General features: G+C 39.5%; 1 protein-coding gene across 1 annotated transcript in view; it reads left to right on the top strand.

The window, feature by feature from the left end:
* Slc35f4 (solute carrier family 35 member F4) overlaps nucleotides 1–18,419 on the top strand; it is a 230,798-nt gene that overhangs the window by 185,755 nt on the left and 26,624 nt on the right. The window contains exon 2 of the mRNA XM_078049959.1: nucleotides 16,533–16,718. Within this exon, the coding sequence (XP_077906085.1) occupies nucleotides 16,533–16,718 (186 nt within the window). The remainder of the gene's footprint in view (nucleotides 1–16,532; nucleotides 16,719–18,419) is intronic.

Below are 18,419 nucleotides of genomic sequence, written 5' to 3'. Positions count from 1 at the left end.
ATGCCCAATTTTTCCCTTTTTATAGACATCCATTCCTATGGGATTAGTGCTTACCCTAATGGCCTTATTTTAATTCGATTGCCTCTATAAAGGTGATATCCACAAATAAGGTCACATTCTCAGGTATTAGTGCTTAGAATTTCACCATTTGTATTGGGGTTGGGGGAAGGAACAATTCATCTCAGGACCCCTTCTGTGGCTTCAGTAACTTGTCCATATACGATGAGTCTCCTGAACTCTAATCCTGTATGTCCAGCCTGTCCTTTGGATGAGTTTCATGCACTGAAGTTCAACATAGAATCTAAGTCTGCATTCCTCAGAACCAGGTCCTCCTACCTCTGTGAATTCTTTTTTTTTTTTTTTTTTTGGTGGGATGCAAATGGGGGATTGGATTCAGAGGCATCTAATCATTAAGCCACATCCCCAGCCCTTTTTTATATTTTATTTAGAGACAGAGTCTCGCTGAGTTGCTCAGGGCCTTGCTATGTTGCTGAGGCTGGCTTGGAATTCTTGATCCTCCTGCATCAGCCTCCCCAGCTACTGGGATTACAGGCATGTTCCACTGCACCTGGCTGTGAATGGTATTTTATCAATTCAGTTGTCCTGAACAGCAACTGATAGTTATTCTTGACTTCTTCTTTTCTATTTTTATGGCAGGGGTGTGGGGGGGTCATACTGGGGACTGAACTCAGGGGCACTCAACCACTGAGTTACATCCCCAGCCTTTTTTTTGTATTTTATTTACAGAGATAATTTCACTGAGTTACTTAGCACCTCCCTTTTGCTGAGGCTGGCTTTGAACTCATGATCCTCCTGTCTCGGCCTCCTGAGCCACTGAGATTTTAGGCCTGTGCCACTGTGCCTGGGCCTTGAAATCTTCTTGATCCTCATTGTTACACCCACATCCAATCATTTGCCAAATTATATTTTTTCTCTTTTACTGCAGCATCTTTCCAGTATCTCTCTCTCTCTCTTTGACTTCACTGCTACCACCTTTTCAAGGCCACTGATAATCTTTCTGATAGGTCACCCGGAGAACTCTGAACACATCAGAGATTCAGTTTTACTCTCTCTCAATCTATTCTTCACATTGCAGAGATCTTGCAGAAACTCGAATCTGAATCATTCCATTTTGCCCTTCAAATCTATTCAAATGGTAATGAGTACATTGGAAGTGGACACTGGGCCCAGATAGTTGGTGTCAGGCCTTGAACGCACTTTGAAGGGAGAATGAGACTTATTCAAGTGAGGAGAAAGCTTTTGTGAGTGTGAAACTGGAACTTACCATTGTGGGTTTAGGTTCAAGAGCTATTTCTGTCCACCTACCTGCTAGGTGTATGTACCCAGAACGATTGTGATAATGACCTGATGCTTGTTGCTAGCTTTCCTCCGTATCCCCCTTATCCCCAGAGGCAGAAACTTGCAAACAGTTTTATTTAGATTGTGACTTAAATCACAGCAGAGCAGCCTAAGCAGTTGTCTCTGCCATCTCTGCCAGTTCCTGACTGGCACTCTTCCCCTGAATGATGAATGTGTGTGCTAAAAGCACTCGCTGTGCTCGGGCATGTTTGTCTACCCATTTATTTTTTCTGCTCATGAACAAGGCATAAATATTTTGTGAACTGATCCATGGCCTTATAGTTTAAAAGCCTGGTTCCCAAAGGAGAAGGTATTTGTGGACCATTAGCACTGGCAAGGGACTGTGCAGTGAATTGGCTCTCAGAGCCTGGCTTTGTCCACCCACTCAGCATTTAGCACTCTTTATAGAAATTACTTGTGTAATTGGCTTTTCCACTCCTGGACAATAAGAAAATGAAAACAAGTGTCGTGGCCTCTTGCTCTTCCCTGCACTTAGCAGAGGACCAAGGCACATAGTAGGTGTCTGTGATGTTAATTAACTGGTAATCACAGAACTAGGCCAATGGCCACAGGTCTTTTGGTTTCTCTTGAATTGGGTTGTGGACCCATAATGATTTATGAATCTGCCTTATTAATGCTTGGTCAACTCCATCAATCAAAAAACTCAACAGGGCCATTTGGAAGGAGATGTGTTCCAGGAAAGCCTTCTAGGGAGGGATTTGTAAGTAGAGGGTTGAGAATATTTACCTCAGTTATTAGGGTGGTAGTGACATTGCAAGAGGGTGGTAGTGAGGTTACAAGGTACCCAAGTGTTTAGTACTCCTTGTGCACACCTGCAAGTAAGTAAATAACCTGGTTCAGGCTACAAGGAAATAAAGACTTAGGTGAGAGGAGACAGAAGCTCAGAGAGAATAAAGTCTAAGTAAAATCTTAATGAAAAGCAAACGAGGTGATTCAAAGAAGCAAGATTAACATGAAAATTCAGAAATTAAAAAACAAATTAAAATCAGTTACTTATTTGAACAAGATGTTATTATTTCAAGCATAAACACTCCTATTGTGTCTAAAATATGATTTTTTTAAATACTGTTAAATTATTTGCATGTGTTTTGGGAATAATAAATAGGGTATTATTAAAAGTGAAATAGTTGTGTAGTCTTTTCTTAAAATGTTTATTTTTTAGTTGTAGTAAATAAAGGAAACAATACCTTTATTTTACTTATTTATTTTTATGTGGTGCTGAGGATCGAACCCAGGGTCTCATACATGCCAGGTGAGCACTCTACTGCTGAGCCACAATCGCAGTCCATAATGCCAGAATTTTACAAACTAAAATAAAAAGGTGTTTACTCAAAGGTACAAACTTCATTTAATATTCTGTGGGTAGCTGAACTATAGACCTAATTACAAAAGTACCAGAAGAGGATAGCACTTTTCATTTAATTTTCTTCTTACAGTGTAGATTTTTCTTATCTATTTTGCTTTAATTTTGTGGGCTGATGTCTTTGCAAAATGTTCTCAAGTAATTCCTAATTTCTTTTAGTATTCCTGGGTTAAAGTAAATATTTCAGAACTATCAGGACAGGCCTTTTTACGGCTTACAAATGAATTTCCACTTATTGTTGGCAAAAGAGTAACTGGAATGGTGTAGGGAACAGGTCGGGTTGGTACATCAGAGGGATTCTACCTCTCCTTCCTCCCCTGAAAGTTAGCCAGCTGTCTTCCAGGGGAAAACTTGCCCTAGGTATTCATCAGTATAATGAGCAACTATATTTCTTAAAGATGTCTATCAATTGGGTTCTTCTAAGAAATCTAGCTAGAAATCCAGAAAACTTTCCTAAATGCTCTCAAGGTATTCCTTTCTAAGAACAGCAACTGTCACCCAAAGAGATGGCTGCAATACAAAGAAAATAAGTGAAGAGTTCAGAAAGAAAGGGGAAGATACAGGGAAGGTAGGATTTTATGTTAGTCAACTTTCCATTACTATAACAAAATACCTGAAATAATCTAAAGAGAAAAGGTTTATTTTGGCTCACAAGTTTGGATGTTCCAGTTCATGATCAGTTGGCCCTCATTTTTCTGGGCTTGTACTGAGACAGCACATCGTAGCAGGTGGAACAAAACTACTCACATCACAAGTTAGGAAGTAAAAGAGAGCAAGAAGGGGGCCAAGGTCCTTCAATCTCCCTTAAGGGCACCTTCCTATTGATCTAAAGATCTCCTAATAGCCTCCATCTCTTAAAGAAGGTTCTACTGCCTCCCAATTGTACCCTTCTGGGGAACAAGACTTCAACATATGGGCCTTTGGAGCATGTTCAAGACTCAAATTATAACAGAGCTGTAGAGTCGGGTGCATATGAAGGCTCTGAAAGTCCATATCAGAGAGGTCTCTTGGTTAAAAACTATAGAAATCCATTTTGGCTGTTTAGCAGAAGGGAGATTTACTGGATGGATAAGGGAGGAGAGTATTGCAGAATTTGGAAAATGTGCAGTAACCAAGAGCCCTTTAGAGTCAGGCAGCTGGAACAATCCAGCCAGGAGGCTGCTATTGCCATCACTGCCCAACCCCCTATTGCTCCTACTACAAGTGGAATTTTAATTAACCATGCTGACTTCCTGGAGATTCTAGATAGAAGTCTCTGACCTGCTGAAACCAAATCATGCCTATACCCTGTTTGGGGGGTAGGGAGAATTATTTCTGGCTTCCCTTATGAAATGTGAGCTACTATTTTCCATTACAAATTATGTAACGAGGAAGGTGGGTTCTCCCTACATAGGAAGTGTGTTGGGTGTTGGGCAGCTAAGTACAAGATAACAGGCCAACGTGTCAACATGAAAGTCATCTGAGGAGCTGTTAACTGGGCTGAAGGATTTTCAAAAAAATCACTTGTCCTTGTGTAATGAAAAGCACTTTCTATTATCTTGGAAAATTGTTTAGCACTAGGACTGTTCACCAAACAAACAAAAAACTTTTAAGGTGATTTTATGGTATTTCTGCTGACTCATATCTAGGATCAACAAAATGGAATTTGAAATATTTCTTAAGTACTTTGGAAATACTAAAATCTTATTTCCTCTTTTGATGAATGTGCAGCAAAAATCACTTAATCTAATTCCACAAATGATGGAGTGTCCAAGTAGTAGCATACAAAGTAGTCAGAGAGTGGATACGGAGCAAGGAAAGAGATAACTGGACTTAGGAAAAAACAACTTGGAGTCAAGAATACACATGTGTGTGTAGAGCCCTAGTGGAAGGAAAGTGGTCATGCTCAGTCAGCACTGAGGAAATAAAATTTGATACCAGAGGGAGATATGGGACCAGGAATTATCTAAACAAACAAGTGTTGAGGGTGATATTTTACGTGGGGGAAGGGAGCAAGAGGAAATGCATCCGAACCCCAAACCCTTCTTTAGAATGCAGATCCAGAACTTGGGTTTGCTTGACAAGTGTGAGAGTTGCCTAAGCAGACCAAAGCTCTTCAGGCACATGCAGGCCCAGGGTAAGGGGCACTGTGGTCAGACTGCATGAGGTAGGGACCAGCTTGTGAGCATAAGGTACTATCACTGTGCATTATTAATCTTCCTAATAACAGTATTATCAATGTTATTATTAATGTTCTATCTTTTTAATTAATTTATTTGTTCTAATTTATTATACATGACAGCAGAATGCTTTTCAATTTATAGTACACATATAGAGCCCAATTTTTTATTTCTGTGCTTGCACACAGAGTCACACCATTCATGGCTTCATACATGTACTTAGGGTAATGATGTCCATCTCATTCCACCATCTTTTCTACCCCCATGCTCCCTCCCTTCCTTTCCCTCCCCTTTGCCCTATCCAAAGTTCCTCCATTCCTCCCATGCTCCCCCCACCACCCCCATTATGGATCAGCATCCACTTATTAGAGAAAACATTCAACTTTTGATTCAGGGGGATTGTCTTATTCACTTAGCATAATATTCTACAACTCCATCCATTTACCTGCGAATGTCATAATTTTAATCTCTTTTAATGGTGAGTAATATTCCATTGTGTATATATACCACAGTTTCTTTATCCATTCATCTAATGAAGGGCATCCAGTTGGTTCCACAGTTTAGCTATTGTGGATTGTGCTGCTATAAACATTGATGTGGCTGGGTCCCTGTAGTATGCTGTTTTTAAGTTCTTTGGGTATAGACCAAGGAGTGGGATAGCTGAATCAAATGGTGGTTCCATTCCAAGTTTCCTAAGGAATCTCCATACTGCTTTTCATATTGGTTGCACCAATTAGCAGCCCCACCAGCAATATAACAATGTGCCTTTTCCCCCACATCCTTGCCAACACTTATTGTTGCTTATATTCATACTAACTACCATTCTGACTGGAGTGAAATGAAATCTTAGAGTAGTTTTGATTTGCTAGAGGTGTTGAACATTTTTTCATAAGTTTGTTGATTGATTGTATATCTTCTTCTGAGAAGTGTATGTTCAGCTCCTTAGCCCATTTATTGGTTGGGTTATTTGGCTTTTTTTTTCCTTTGATGTTAAGTTTTTTGAGTTCTTTATATATCCTGGGGATTAGTGCTCTATCTGATTTGTGTGTGGCAAAAATTTGCTCCAATCTGTAGGCTCTCTATTTACCTCACTGATTGTTTCTTTTGCTGAGAAGAAGCTTTTCAGTTGAATTCATCCTATTTATTAATTCTTGATTTTATTTCTTGCACTTTAGGAGTCTTGTTAAGGAAGTAGGGGCCTAATCTGACATGATGAAGATTTGGTCCTACTTTATTTGGTGTAGGGTCCCTGGTTTAATTCCTAGGTCCTTGATCCATTTGAGTTGTGTTTTGTGCATGGTGAGACATGAGAGTTTAGTTTAATTTTGTTTTGTATAGATTTCCAGTATTCCCAGCATCACTTGTTGAAGTGTTAGACCACGATGCAAGAAAAGACCACTGACTCCAATTAAAATCAAATTAAAGCAAGCTTATTATTTGGACTGGCCGGGCTGCTTCTCCCACCCAAAACCGTGGGAACAACAGTCGCAGCTTTCCTGAAGCCCAGCTTTATAGCCCAGAAAGTTACACAAAAGGGGGGATTACAGATAACAGAACTCTGACAGCATAACACTAATGGTAGTTTACATTTTGCTGGCCCCAACATCAGAATTTATGAAGGTCATTAGAGTCTCAGAGAGGGTCGTTATCTGGCCAGGGAAGGCCAAGATTTGTGAGGCGCCACTAAAGTTTCAGAGAGGGCTGCTATCTGGTCAGAGAGCCAAGCGTGGGTGAGTTCAAGGCACGGGCAGGCATTCTAAGCAGGTTCAGAATTTGCAGTAATTTATAGTAAAGCCGAAATTAGCTTTTCATGGCTTTGTGTCGAGATGGCTCCCAATTTTAAGAGAAAATCAGGTTGGTTCTATCAGAAGAGGCTGTCTTTTCTCCAATGTATGTTTTTTGGCACCTTTGTCAAGTATGATATAACTGTATCTATGTAGGTTTGTCTCTGTATCCTCTATTCTCTACCATTGGTCTACATGTCTGTTTTGGTGCCAATACCATGCCATTTTTGTTACTATTGCACTGTAATATAGTTTAAGATCTGGTGTAGTGATGCTACCTGCTTCACTCTTCTTGATAAGGATCGCTTTGGCTATTCTGGGTCTTTTATTTTTCCAGATGAATTTCATGATTGCTTTCTATTTCTATGAGGAATATCATTGGGATTTTGATTGGAGTTGCATTAAATCTGTATAGTACTTTTGGTAGTATGGCCATTTTGACAATATTAATTCTGCTTATCCAAGAACAGGGGAGATCTTTCCATCTTCTAAGGTCTTCTTTAATTTCTTTCTTTAGGGTTCTGCAGTTTTCATTGTAGAGGTCTTTCACCTCTTTTGTTGATTCCCAAGTATTTTTTTAGGCTATTGTAAATGGGGTAGTTTCCCTAATTTCTCTTTCAGAGGAGTCAGCACTGATGTACAGAAATGCATTTGATTTATGGGTGTTGGTTTCATATCCTGCTACTCAAACTATCACTAATCACCGACAACATGATTCCATACTTAGAGAATCTGAAAAATTCCACCAGAAAACTTCTAGAACTAATAAATGAATTCAGCAAAGTAGTAGGATATAAAACCAACACCCATAAATTAATGGTCTTTCAGTGATCACCAAGAGAATGCCTGAATCCTAGCTGGTAAGAAGAAGGCTCTCACTGTAATGTAGATGTCTAATGGGGGCATTTCAATCCTCTAAAACAAGTATGTTTGTAATTGAACTACCTTCTAAATAGGTGGCTTCCTTCCCAGTTCTCTCTGTTCTGTGTATCCTGCTGATTCTTGTCAGTTTTACCTTTGTGAAAGTCTACTTTCAAATCCTCATCCCTCTACAAAATAGCTCATTTGCTCTGCACAATTAAAAGGCCCAAATCCCTACTTGCCTGTGTTGGAAGCTATCCCAGGTTCTCTTCCTATCCAAATTCCGCCCTACTTTATGGACTGCTTGAACCTAACATTCAGGCAGAAAGTAATCTCTCCACTTTCTGAATAATAATATTCCTTATTTTCTGTAGAACAGAATTGCTTCCCTTGATATTCTTAGGTATCTCCTTGGGAGTATATATCATCTTCTCAATAAGATTTTTTTTATTAGTTACACATGACAGTACAATGATCTTGACATTTCATACATTTGAATCAAATGGGGTATAATTTCTCATTTTTCTGACTGTACAGGTTGCAGAATCACATTGGTCATACAGTCCCCTATATACATACAGCCATAATAATGACTATTTTATTCTGCTGCCCTTTCTATCCCCCCTTCCCTTCCCCCTTCCTCCCTTCTTCTTGCATACAGAAGGAGCTCAATAAAACTGATCAGCTGGGTTGGGAAGGCAATGATAGTTACTGGAAAGAATATGGACTTTAGAGTGGGGCACAGTAATAGGGGGCTATTAGTGATTCACTGTCCTCATCTGTAAAATGGGGACAGTAAAATCCACCCTGCATATATCTCAGTAAGATCTCTCCCTCACTTTGTGGGGTCTGAAGATCATATATGTAAAGCTTTTAACATTTTAAATAAATGCTAGGCATTTTTAGTTTTGTGTTATAAAATAGATAGTAGTGATATATCCTTTAATTTTAAAGTCAGTTGTAGGTGCATGTGATAAATTTTATTGTAGAAAGAATGAATTAATACTTTTTCAGGGACAACCTGCAAACAGCAGAAATATAACTATTAGTAGTCCTTTCTTCCAAGTATAAATTCTAGGTAAGTAAAAAATGAGTTAACAATTATAGTTTTTTAGTCACTTTTATATGTATAAGCACTGGGATCTTTCTGATAGTCATCCTGAAAATAAAGCTTTTAGGTAATGAACTTTTGATTATTATTTGTAATAAGATAATTAGCAAGTCTCAAAAAGCCTTTTTAAATATGAAACATCTAAGGCTCAAAAAATATGGATAATAATACAGCCAACATTTAGTTTATTTTTAAAGGTATTTATTAAATGAATCAAGAACTTTCAGAGCTATAAGAAGTGAGTAGTATTTGATATGTGAAATGAAACAGTGATGGGTAGGTGGGGTTAAGCTTTTAAAGGATAAAGTGAGGTATATCCAAATGGAAAGTTGGAAGACTACTTGTGCTTTGACCACCTACCTTTTCAATAATTTCAAGGCTACCCATTTTCCTAAGACAGTAACTTCTAGGCAAATCCTATATAGACTTCTGTGAAACCCAGCCAATATTGAGGACAATAATCTTGCTACATGGCAATATTTGCTTCCATTGCAATTCAATAGAATATGACTTTTAGAAGGCTGAGATATAACTTTCCATCTAATCTTCTGTTGAATTATTAATATCTCTTTTTGTAAGACAAAATGTCAGAAAATTACAGCTGCCAGCCAACACCAGTTCAAAAATCCAAGATTATATTTATTGTTTCAGTGCTTCTCAGTGATTATGACACCTTCTTCAAAAAAGAAATCATGGCTCTTTCAAAGAAAAACACCCATCAAAAATTAGCTGAAACAGTCAAAGCTAGTTTAATGATTAAAATACGATTTACAAGAGTTTAGTTGGAAGAATCATCCATCAATGGAGCTTAAGGCTAGTAGGGAGTTAGGACACTAGTGGATCTAATTCCTGATTTTGTAATTATAATATTATAGCTATAGAAACGTGGTACTTTGGATGCCTTCTGTTTGCTCCTCCAGAACTTCTCTCTACTCTTCTCCACCTGCCTGTCCATCTGGGAACTACACCTGTAAAGACTAATAAATAAATAAATAAATAAACAAACAAACAACAATAAAGCAAAACGGCTGCCTTGTCTCCTGGCTTTGGTTTATTGACCAATGGGGATTTCCAGCAGGATCTCTAAAGAAAAGATTATTCTTAGAGGCCCCTGGCGGGGTGCCTGTCTTGATTAAAGGTTGTGTTCCACATCAGGCAACCCTTTCTTTCCACAATCTTTTAATCCCCTTGGTTTGTGGCTTTAAGCATAAGCCTAGTAAGAGCTATTGTGGAACTTGAGCATTGCCCTACCTGTTGTGATTTCTTGCACAAAACATTTCTCAAATTTTAATTCATGTTGGAGTCATCTGAGGGCTCCAGGAACCATAAATCACCCCCACTGTAGAATTTGTGACTCATTGTGTCTGAGGTGGGTGCTGGGAATTTGCAGTTCTAACAACTCCCAGGTGGTGCTGGGGTGGGCAGCTTAGAAAATCACTGCCCCTATGACCCTGGACCTTAACCACCTCTTTGTAAATTACCCTAATGTGAGTTTTCTGTCTCTCTCCCTTCTGTTATCTAATACAAATGGCTATAAAACATTAGTTGAAAATAGACAAAGTTTATTTTATGGTTAAATGTGATTTGCAGGTGCGGTGGCTGGGAATATCAGCGAGGACTCATCCCCACCCCCTTACCACACACGGGCTCTCTCTCTCTCTCTCTCTCTCTCTCTCTCTCTCTCTTTCTCTCTCTCTCTCTCTCTCTCTCTCACACACACACACACACACACACACACACACACACACGCACGCACACACACACACACACACATACACACACACACACACATACACACACATACCTGGAATTGTGTTAGTCTCCTTCTGTATGTTAGGGCGCCAAATCTACATGTGTGCCTCATAATCTGGGGCTGGCAGCAGACAGTTTTCTAACTCTGTACTCAGCATAGTGCTTAGTAAAACACGTTTCATTGACCTTTTGTGTCCACAGATGATCAAGGTAGATGATTGGGCCCTTGTTTAAATGATCTGGGAATTCGGCTCTATCTTCCAAGTCATCTTGTCCTTGCTCACAGGGAAACTCACCTGACACTTTGCTTTTCTCTCACAGTGCTTTCCAAAGATTCCTTGTTAATGTGTATCAGCCCGACTTTTTTTAAGTTGTTATCTGAGATCCCCACATCTACACTCAATCTGTTCAAGTCACTGCTTTACTCAGGCTGCGGTTCTTTTCCTTTCTTCGAAGTCCCTCGAGCAGGTCTCCAAGGAACTGTCTGCCCAATTCCTCCCATTTTCCCCTTAGAGCTGCTGCCAGCTGCAATGTTTCCATCCCTGGCCACAAGTTGGACAAGGAGTCCCTCTGATACACAAGGACAAGTTTCCTTCCTCAAGACTCTTCATTCTGGGCCACTACATTTCTCTGAGATGACTAAAAATGTGAGAATAAAAACTTGGGAGCTTCAAAGTTTCTGCAGAGCAAGGCTTGCAGCAGCCAAGTGAGAAGAAACCAGGCTGTACCATGCCACCAGGGGATCATGGGCACCACCCCTGCTTCCCGCTGTTCCTGAGGTTTAGGGAGACCTTAGCCATCCTGTCGCTCAGCTGCTAAGCTCCTAAAAACTCCTTTTTTCCCCCTAAGCAATTTAAATTGCATTTCTAATATACAAAGTCATTTTTCTAATTACTGAAGTACCACTAATAGTCATTTTTGTTCACCTGCTCATTATTAGTAATAATCAACTGCACTTTTTGAGTACTTCCCATGAGCCATTTAATCCAAACAGTCCTCAGAGGTGGGCATTAACAGAAGAGGAAACAGATGGTACGAGATTCACACGGCCACCTATTGGCTCAATATCTTGCAGTCAGGCATGGCTGAGTCCAGATCCCTACCAGGTCTCTCCAGATCTAGGCAGCATGGATTCGTAACCACTGTACGCTATTCAGATCTCAATTAGACGTTCCTCTAAGAGCAGAACAGGATTTTCAGTGCTTTTTTTTTTTTTTTTTTTTTAGCATCTCAAAGTTGATCGCCTTACTAGTAAGTTTCACAGCATGAACTTAACATCTCTGTATATTTGCTCCTAAAGCTTCCTCTGGCCATTGCCTACTCCTCAGCCAAACCTCTGCCTGGTGACATGCTGTTCATCCTTCGAGCCATCATTGATGGAACCTCCCGTCGAGCCTTCTAAGACTGGCTTCTGAATGAATCATTCCCTTTTTTCTTTGTTCCAAATTAACATTAAACTGTAGTTAATTCCTTATATGTCTGATGCTGAAACTGCATTAAGGGTCCATTTTTGCATGAGCTATGTATCTTCATTTATCTGATTCTTCTCCTGACATACTACCTGCCAAATAACAGATGCATAATAACTACTTGAACCAAATGGAATTTGGGAGCGTGCAGAGCCCAACCACTGCAGATAAAGAAATCATTTTCTGCTGGGCACAGTGGCACACAGCTGTAATCCCAGTGACTTGGGAAGCTGAGGCAGGAAGATTGCAAATTGGAGGCCAGCCTCAGTTACTCAATGAGTCCCCGTCTCAAAACAAAAAATTGAAAGGGCTGGGAATATAGTTCAGTGGAAGGGCACCCCTGGGTTCAATCTCCAGTACAAAAGAAAAAAATGAAGAAAGCATATTCTACTGCCTAGATAAATATGCAAAAACCCAAGATGGTCCTACTACTGTGCTCAAGTGAACATACATCTTAGGGAAGGAAGGGGGAGCCTACCTGACTTGAAATAGTGAAACACTTCTCACTCATCACTCCTCCTGCAGTTTACCCTCAGTACGTTTTCAAGTCTGAGCGCCATACACTGGTGTGCGATCCCAGCTGCTATGCAGGCACTCACTGTGGCACGTATAATAGAATATAAATATGATTGATTTATAATACTTAGCGGCATCCTTGGTGACATTCTGAATATTTTTATCAGGGCTGACTTTATGTTAATTGAACGGTACAAGACCATGTAGGGTGAAATGGTGCCTCCTTCATTATTATAACAATATTAACATAGCATTCATTTAAACATATTAATTAGTATGTAATGCTTCTGTTGGCTTTTTGGAGTAGCTGTACATATTTAATTTTTTAAAATTCCAAGGATTAGGATTAGAGGTAACTGTCTCATGGCCCACGCCCTGAAATGTGCCTCCAAGATATGGCCATGAAATTTAAAGTTTGCCTTTTTAGGACAATGATTGAAATATTTCCATTGGCTGAACCACTCTCTGGTCTCTTCCACAAACCAGCCAGTGGTCAGCTGGCAGCAGGCAATACGCTGCATCACAGAATCCAGGACAATAGTAACTCAGTGAAAACAAGGAAGCAAGATAAATTACCAGTGAGGGGAACCATTTAGCACTTGCTAAGCTACACATGAGTTGCCAGTTTTTTATCTCCATGCCATTTCAATTGCTACCCTACCTATTTCTAGACAATCCCCTTTCCACCTGCCATGCCAAAGGATTGCAAAATGAAACCTCCTGGTAGACTAAAAAATGATGAGAAGGCTCACCTATGGAAAAATAAAATATAAAGGACAATTGAAAATAAATTTTAAAAAGACTTTTGAAGTATGTGACATCAGCCCCTTTTGAAGAGCTTGAAAAATTGCACATTCACTGATTTTTAGCTTCTTTCTATTGAATTTGAACTGTACTAGGTGCAGGAACCATTTTGGAGATGTAAAATAAGAACCTTATGTATGTTTGACACTTTTACTATAACAATATTAACATTGCAGTCATTTAAGCATATTGATTCATATGTAATGTTTCTGTTGGCTTTTTTGAGTAGCTGTGCATTTTTTAATTGTTAAAAATTCCAATATTCGATGGTGAATTTCAATTAGGTCACCTTGAGATACTTAAAAATAGACAGTTTAGGTAGCTGTGTCTTTATAAACCCCTACTTATTTTTCTCAAGATTGAAAAAGAAAACAAGGCGAGCTTTTGTCAGGGATGGGAAGGCCTGGACTGTGGAACTAACACCTCCAGTTCTGGCTGGAGCTTCTTGTTTCTTGTTGGCTCTTCACTGCTCAAAAACTTCCTTTTTTTTCCTGGACACTACCGCTTCTTGAGGTTCTCATTTGATTGCGTCAAGTGATTACTCACCTCTTAAATAACATGACTGATTCAGAGCCAAATTAAAGCAAGGATGCCTGTGATAATTCAGGATTCTCATCTACCTTCTTTCCACCTTCTCAGAAGCACCACAGCAACACAGAGCCTCCAAGGCCCAGAGAGATTGATACCCTGTTCCCCACCTGTGTCAGTGATGAATGAATGAACTCATGACTGTTGGGGGAGACAAACACAAATGCCCTGAGAGTGGGGTCTGTCTTGGAGCTAATACCCCCCAGCACCTAAACTGATTCTGGTTTTTGATGTCTAACACCCGGGTGAGCCTCATCAGAGTCAATTAGTATTGTTTGAGATCAGGCTGCACATTGAACATTTTATCTGATTCTTAAAATGAACATAGCACAGATAGGTAGATACAAAGATAATTGTGGATATATGTCTATTCATGTTTGACATACATACAGATATTTTCTAGCTCTGACAACTGAGAAGGCCTAGATTCAGAGGTACCCCAACAGTAATGAGCACACCCACAACCAGTTATTAGTTCCTAAATACCTTTCTCTAAGGAAATAGGAGTCCCTGAAGAAATTATCCATTCTAGGAGTGAGGCAAGGAAAATAAAAGATGAGCTCAGAGCATCTTATAGTACCAAGGAGTAAGGAAGAACTCAAAAAGTCATGTCAAAAGAACACAGAAAGCAATCCCAAAGTGTTCCCCATGGTCAAAGCTGGATTTGAGCAAAATTTGAGCAAAAGAATAAACAAGTTTGATCATAACTCAAAGTATGAACTAAATATATATGAGTCTATACCAACATAAATAAACTGTTGAATGGATAAATAAGGGGAGGAAAAGAGACACATCTTTACATGAAAATTTCAGATAATATATGCAGATACTCCCCCTCTAGAAAATAAAGCTTAAAACCAATTTCTCACCCCAAAACGTGCACTGGACTTCATGACTGGCTACCAAAGAATATATACAAAGCAGGAAAAGCTGAGAAACCCGATGTGTTAGCTTTGCATTGCTGTGACAAAATACCTGCGATAAATAAAAGAAGGAAATATTTATTTGGGGCTCATGGTTTCAGAAGTTTCAGTTCATGGTCAGCTGGTTCCTTTTGCTTTGGGGCTGAAGTGAGAGACTGAACATTATGACTCACATCATGGTGAGTCACCATGGTGCTGCTCACCTCATGGTGGCCAGGAAGCAGAGAGAAAGGGGTGGGGGGAGAAGAGAAGAAGGGGCTGGGGACAAAATAGTCCCTTCAAAGGCCTTCCCCCATAACCTACCTCTTCCAATCAGGGCTTACCTTCTAAAGTTTCCACTACTTCTCAATCATGCCACCAGCTAGAGACCCACACCTTCAACACATGAGACTTTGGAAGACATTAAAAATCTAAATGAAAGTACCTCATGATGAACACTACTTTGGCCAGGTGACTAGGGTTAAGATTATCTGTGGTAAGTCATATTGGTAGCATCTAATGATTGATGTTACACGGAAAGCTGACTTTATCTCTCTGGTGTTCTTCCCTCAAACCCATATCCTCAATACAACCCTGAGAACAAAACCTTTGGCAAACCTCAATTCAGAGACATTCTAAAAAATACTTTAACAGCTGTCTTCAAGACTGTCAAGGTTATGGAAAAAGAAAAGAAAGATTAAAGAACTGTCACAGATCATAGGTGACAAAAGAGATGTGATGACTCAATATAATCTTGTATCCTAGAAGAGATCCTGAAATAGGAAAAAGTACATTAGTGAGAACTAATGGAGTACAAATGAAGTTTGGAATTTGTTTAAATAGTAGAGTGGGAGCAAGGGAGGAATAGACGAACTCTAGATAGGGCAGAGGGGGTTGGAGGGGAAGGGATGGGGCATGGGGTTATTAATGATAGTGGAATGTGATGATCATTATTATCCAAAGTACAGGTGTAAAGATATGAATTGGTATGAATATACTGTGTACACAACCAGATAAATGAAAAATTGTGCTCTATATGTGTAATAAGAATTGTAATACATTCCATTGTCATATATAAATTTTAAAAAAATTAAAAAGATGAAAAGATTAAAAATAATAATAAATAAATAGTAATATGCCAATGTTTATTTCTTCATGTCAACAAATGAACCTTTCAGGTGGAAGAGTTGAGAATGAGGGGGCAGGTCATGTTGGGATGGTCCCCTCTGAGCCCAGCACCCTATGTGACAGTCCTGGTTACAGGCTCATAAAGCCAATCCTGGACTGAGGATTCAGGGAGCATTAATCAGAGTAGGAGGGAGCATGGTCTTTGGTGCACCCCTGAAGGCTGGGCTTTCATCTGTGACCCTGAATGGAGGTTGCAGTAATTGAGGAGACACATGAAATAGATTTTAGAGATCAATCTGATGGGAACATGTCAGTAAGTTTCATCAGAGATCTCCTTGGCATTTTTACCAGTTATGAATTTGACAACCTGAGGAAGGAAAGGGTAGAGCATGCCTAACCTAATACTTTTCTTTCCTTGCGATAAACTATTTGGCTGTTTTAACAGTTTTAATTCAGAACACACATATCCATCCAAGTACCATTTTCTAATATTCATCTCTAGTTAATAAATTTATCCAAAAAATGATTCTTTATCTTAGAAACTCAGAGCTCACCAACATAGCACTTTCTTTTTAGGAACCCTTTTTATGGAATTAGAAAGGAGCTCGCCAGAATTGTGATTGTTGCTGCCATATATTTGACTGCCAATATGGTAAAATCTACTTCTGATTTTTCCCCAGGAAGTTCTCAACTGGTTTGCTCTCTGTCTTCCCAGGTACCTCCAGGTCATCAGTCACCCGATGTAAGCCAGGAGCCAACTGCCCCAATTCACATGGTGGCATCAGTAGACAACTGTCTCCTTTATCTATCACCGAGGATTCTTCTGCTCCCATCCTTGAACTTCAGAGCCGAGGATCCTCTGGAGTTTGTGGACATAGAGTCGAGAGACAGAACAGATCAGGTATGTGGGTGACCTTCTCTTCAACAACATCTTGGTAGCTTTCTAATGAGCCATAGAAGATCTTTCCCTCTGCACAGAAGGCAGAGACATTACGTGGGCTCTTAGGAGTGGGTTTGGGGAAGGTCCATCAGGTAGGAGGAGGAAAAATATGGGAAGTAGGTTGAAGCAATCTATTAGGGGTGTACAGTGTAGCAGAGAAGCTGAATACCAAATCTTGTAGTTGAAGAACTTAACACAGTGACTTCTAATGAAGTGTACAAGGTAGCTAGTTTTTCTCATCTTCAAAATGTCAAAATCTTTTATCTCAGCTCAGGGATTCAGTAATAACACACTGTGCCCATTACAAAAAAGACAAAAACATCAATAAAATCACAGAATCTCTATCATCTTTATCAGGACTACCCGTCTCTGGTGCCCCTCTAGTTTTCCCAATTGTATACTTCCTGCAGGGAGGGGACTTGACTTGCCTCACTGATCAGCAGTTTCAGATCATTAAGTCTTTTAGCCCTTCCTCACATCCACCTAACCACCCACCAATGCTTGAGTCCCTGGGATTGCTAGCTAGATCTCATAACTATGCTGTGAGTTTCCCCACAAACTTTTCATTTCTAAAGGCAGCTGGGTCTACCGGGCGGCTGCTCAAGACTGTTGCTTTTTGGTGGTGGATACCTTCTTTCTTGTCCCAGAGAATGCTCTAAAGTCCCAGGTTCATATTCACTTCTTATCATATGACCATTTTTCCACCTTCCTGAAAAGAGAGAACAATTGTCTGTGAGCAAACACTTTCCTCTCTCAGAGGTCAGAGTGTCTCTGTGCTTTTGTCTATCCATTATCGTCACTGTGGAAATGTTTCTGGTGTGTGTTTCTTTCTAGCCGATGTTAGGTCTTCTACATGAATCCATGATCTCCTCCTCCCACCCTATTTCTCCTGCATTTACAAAGCCTCTCCCAGGTGTCTCTTCACCTTGGCTGGCAATGTATTAAAATCTCTTTCATCTTCAAAACAGTGACAACAACAGCAGAAACAACAAAACACACCATCTAACATAACAGGATGGTTAAAGAAAACAAACAAACCAGAATGTTGAGAAAATGGGCACAGTTTTTTTTTTTTTTAAGTAGAAAAAGGGTAATTCAGGAAATTCAATTAGGGGTGGGTGGTTGAAAAAAGGGGGATGGTGGTAGAGAAGATGTGAAGCCTCTTCTAAGGTCCTGCTAATTTAAGGATAGATTTTTATATAAGAGAATGTGTTTTTTTTTTCTTTTTTCAAAAATAGCCTATTTTTAAATGGTATCTGAGCAGACACCCCCCCCAGGCTAAAACTCTTTAAAAAGTAAGAAAAAATGACACTTTCTTAAATCTTCATTAAGTTTGATTGGCTTTAATAAATTTTAGTCATATTCCTATTGTCCCAGTTGTTTGCAAAACAGAATGTTCCAGTTAATTAAATATTCTGGTTAATAAAGACTTGTCCCATCTATCATACATGAATTACAAACTTTAAAACCATACCACTAAAGATCACCTGGAACATAATTTACTTTCTGTGATAATTAGAAGGAACTCAGTGCAGCAAAAAGAAGAGAGAAAAAGAGAATAACATGAAAAGAAGCTCACCATGATTTCAGGAATATGGTGGTACTTCACCTCAAAATGAATCTCATATGCTAGATCTTATCATCCTTTGACAGATAAAGAAT

This window comes from Ictidomys tridecemlineatus, chromosome 5 (genome assembly GCF_052094955.1).
Source record: "Ictidomys tridecemlineatus isolate mIctTri1 chromosome 5, mIctTri1.hap1, whole genome shotgun sequence".
In the NCBI taxonomy this organism is placed as follows: domain Eukaryota; kingdom Metazoa; phylum Chordata; class Mammalia; order Rodentia; family Sciuridae; genus Ictidomys; species Ictidomys tridecemlineatus.
The sequence above is the reverse complement of the archived record's forward strand: the minus strand, read 5'-3'. Positions and strand labels throughout refer to the sequence as shown.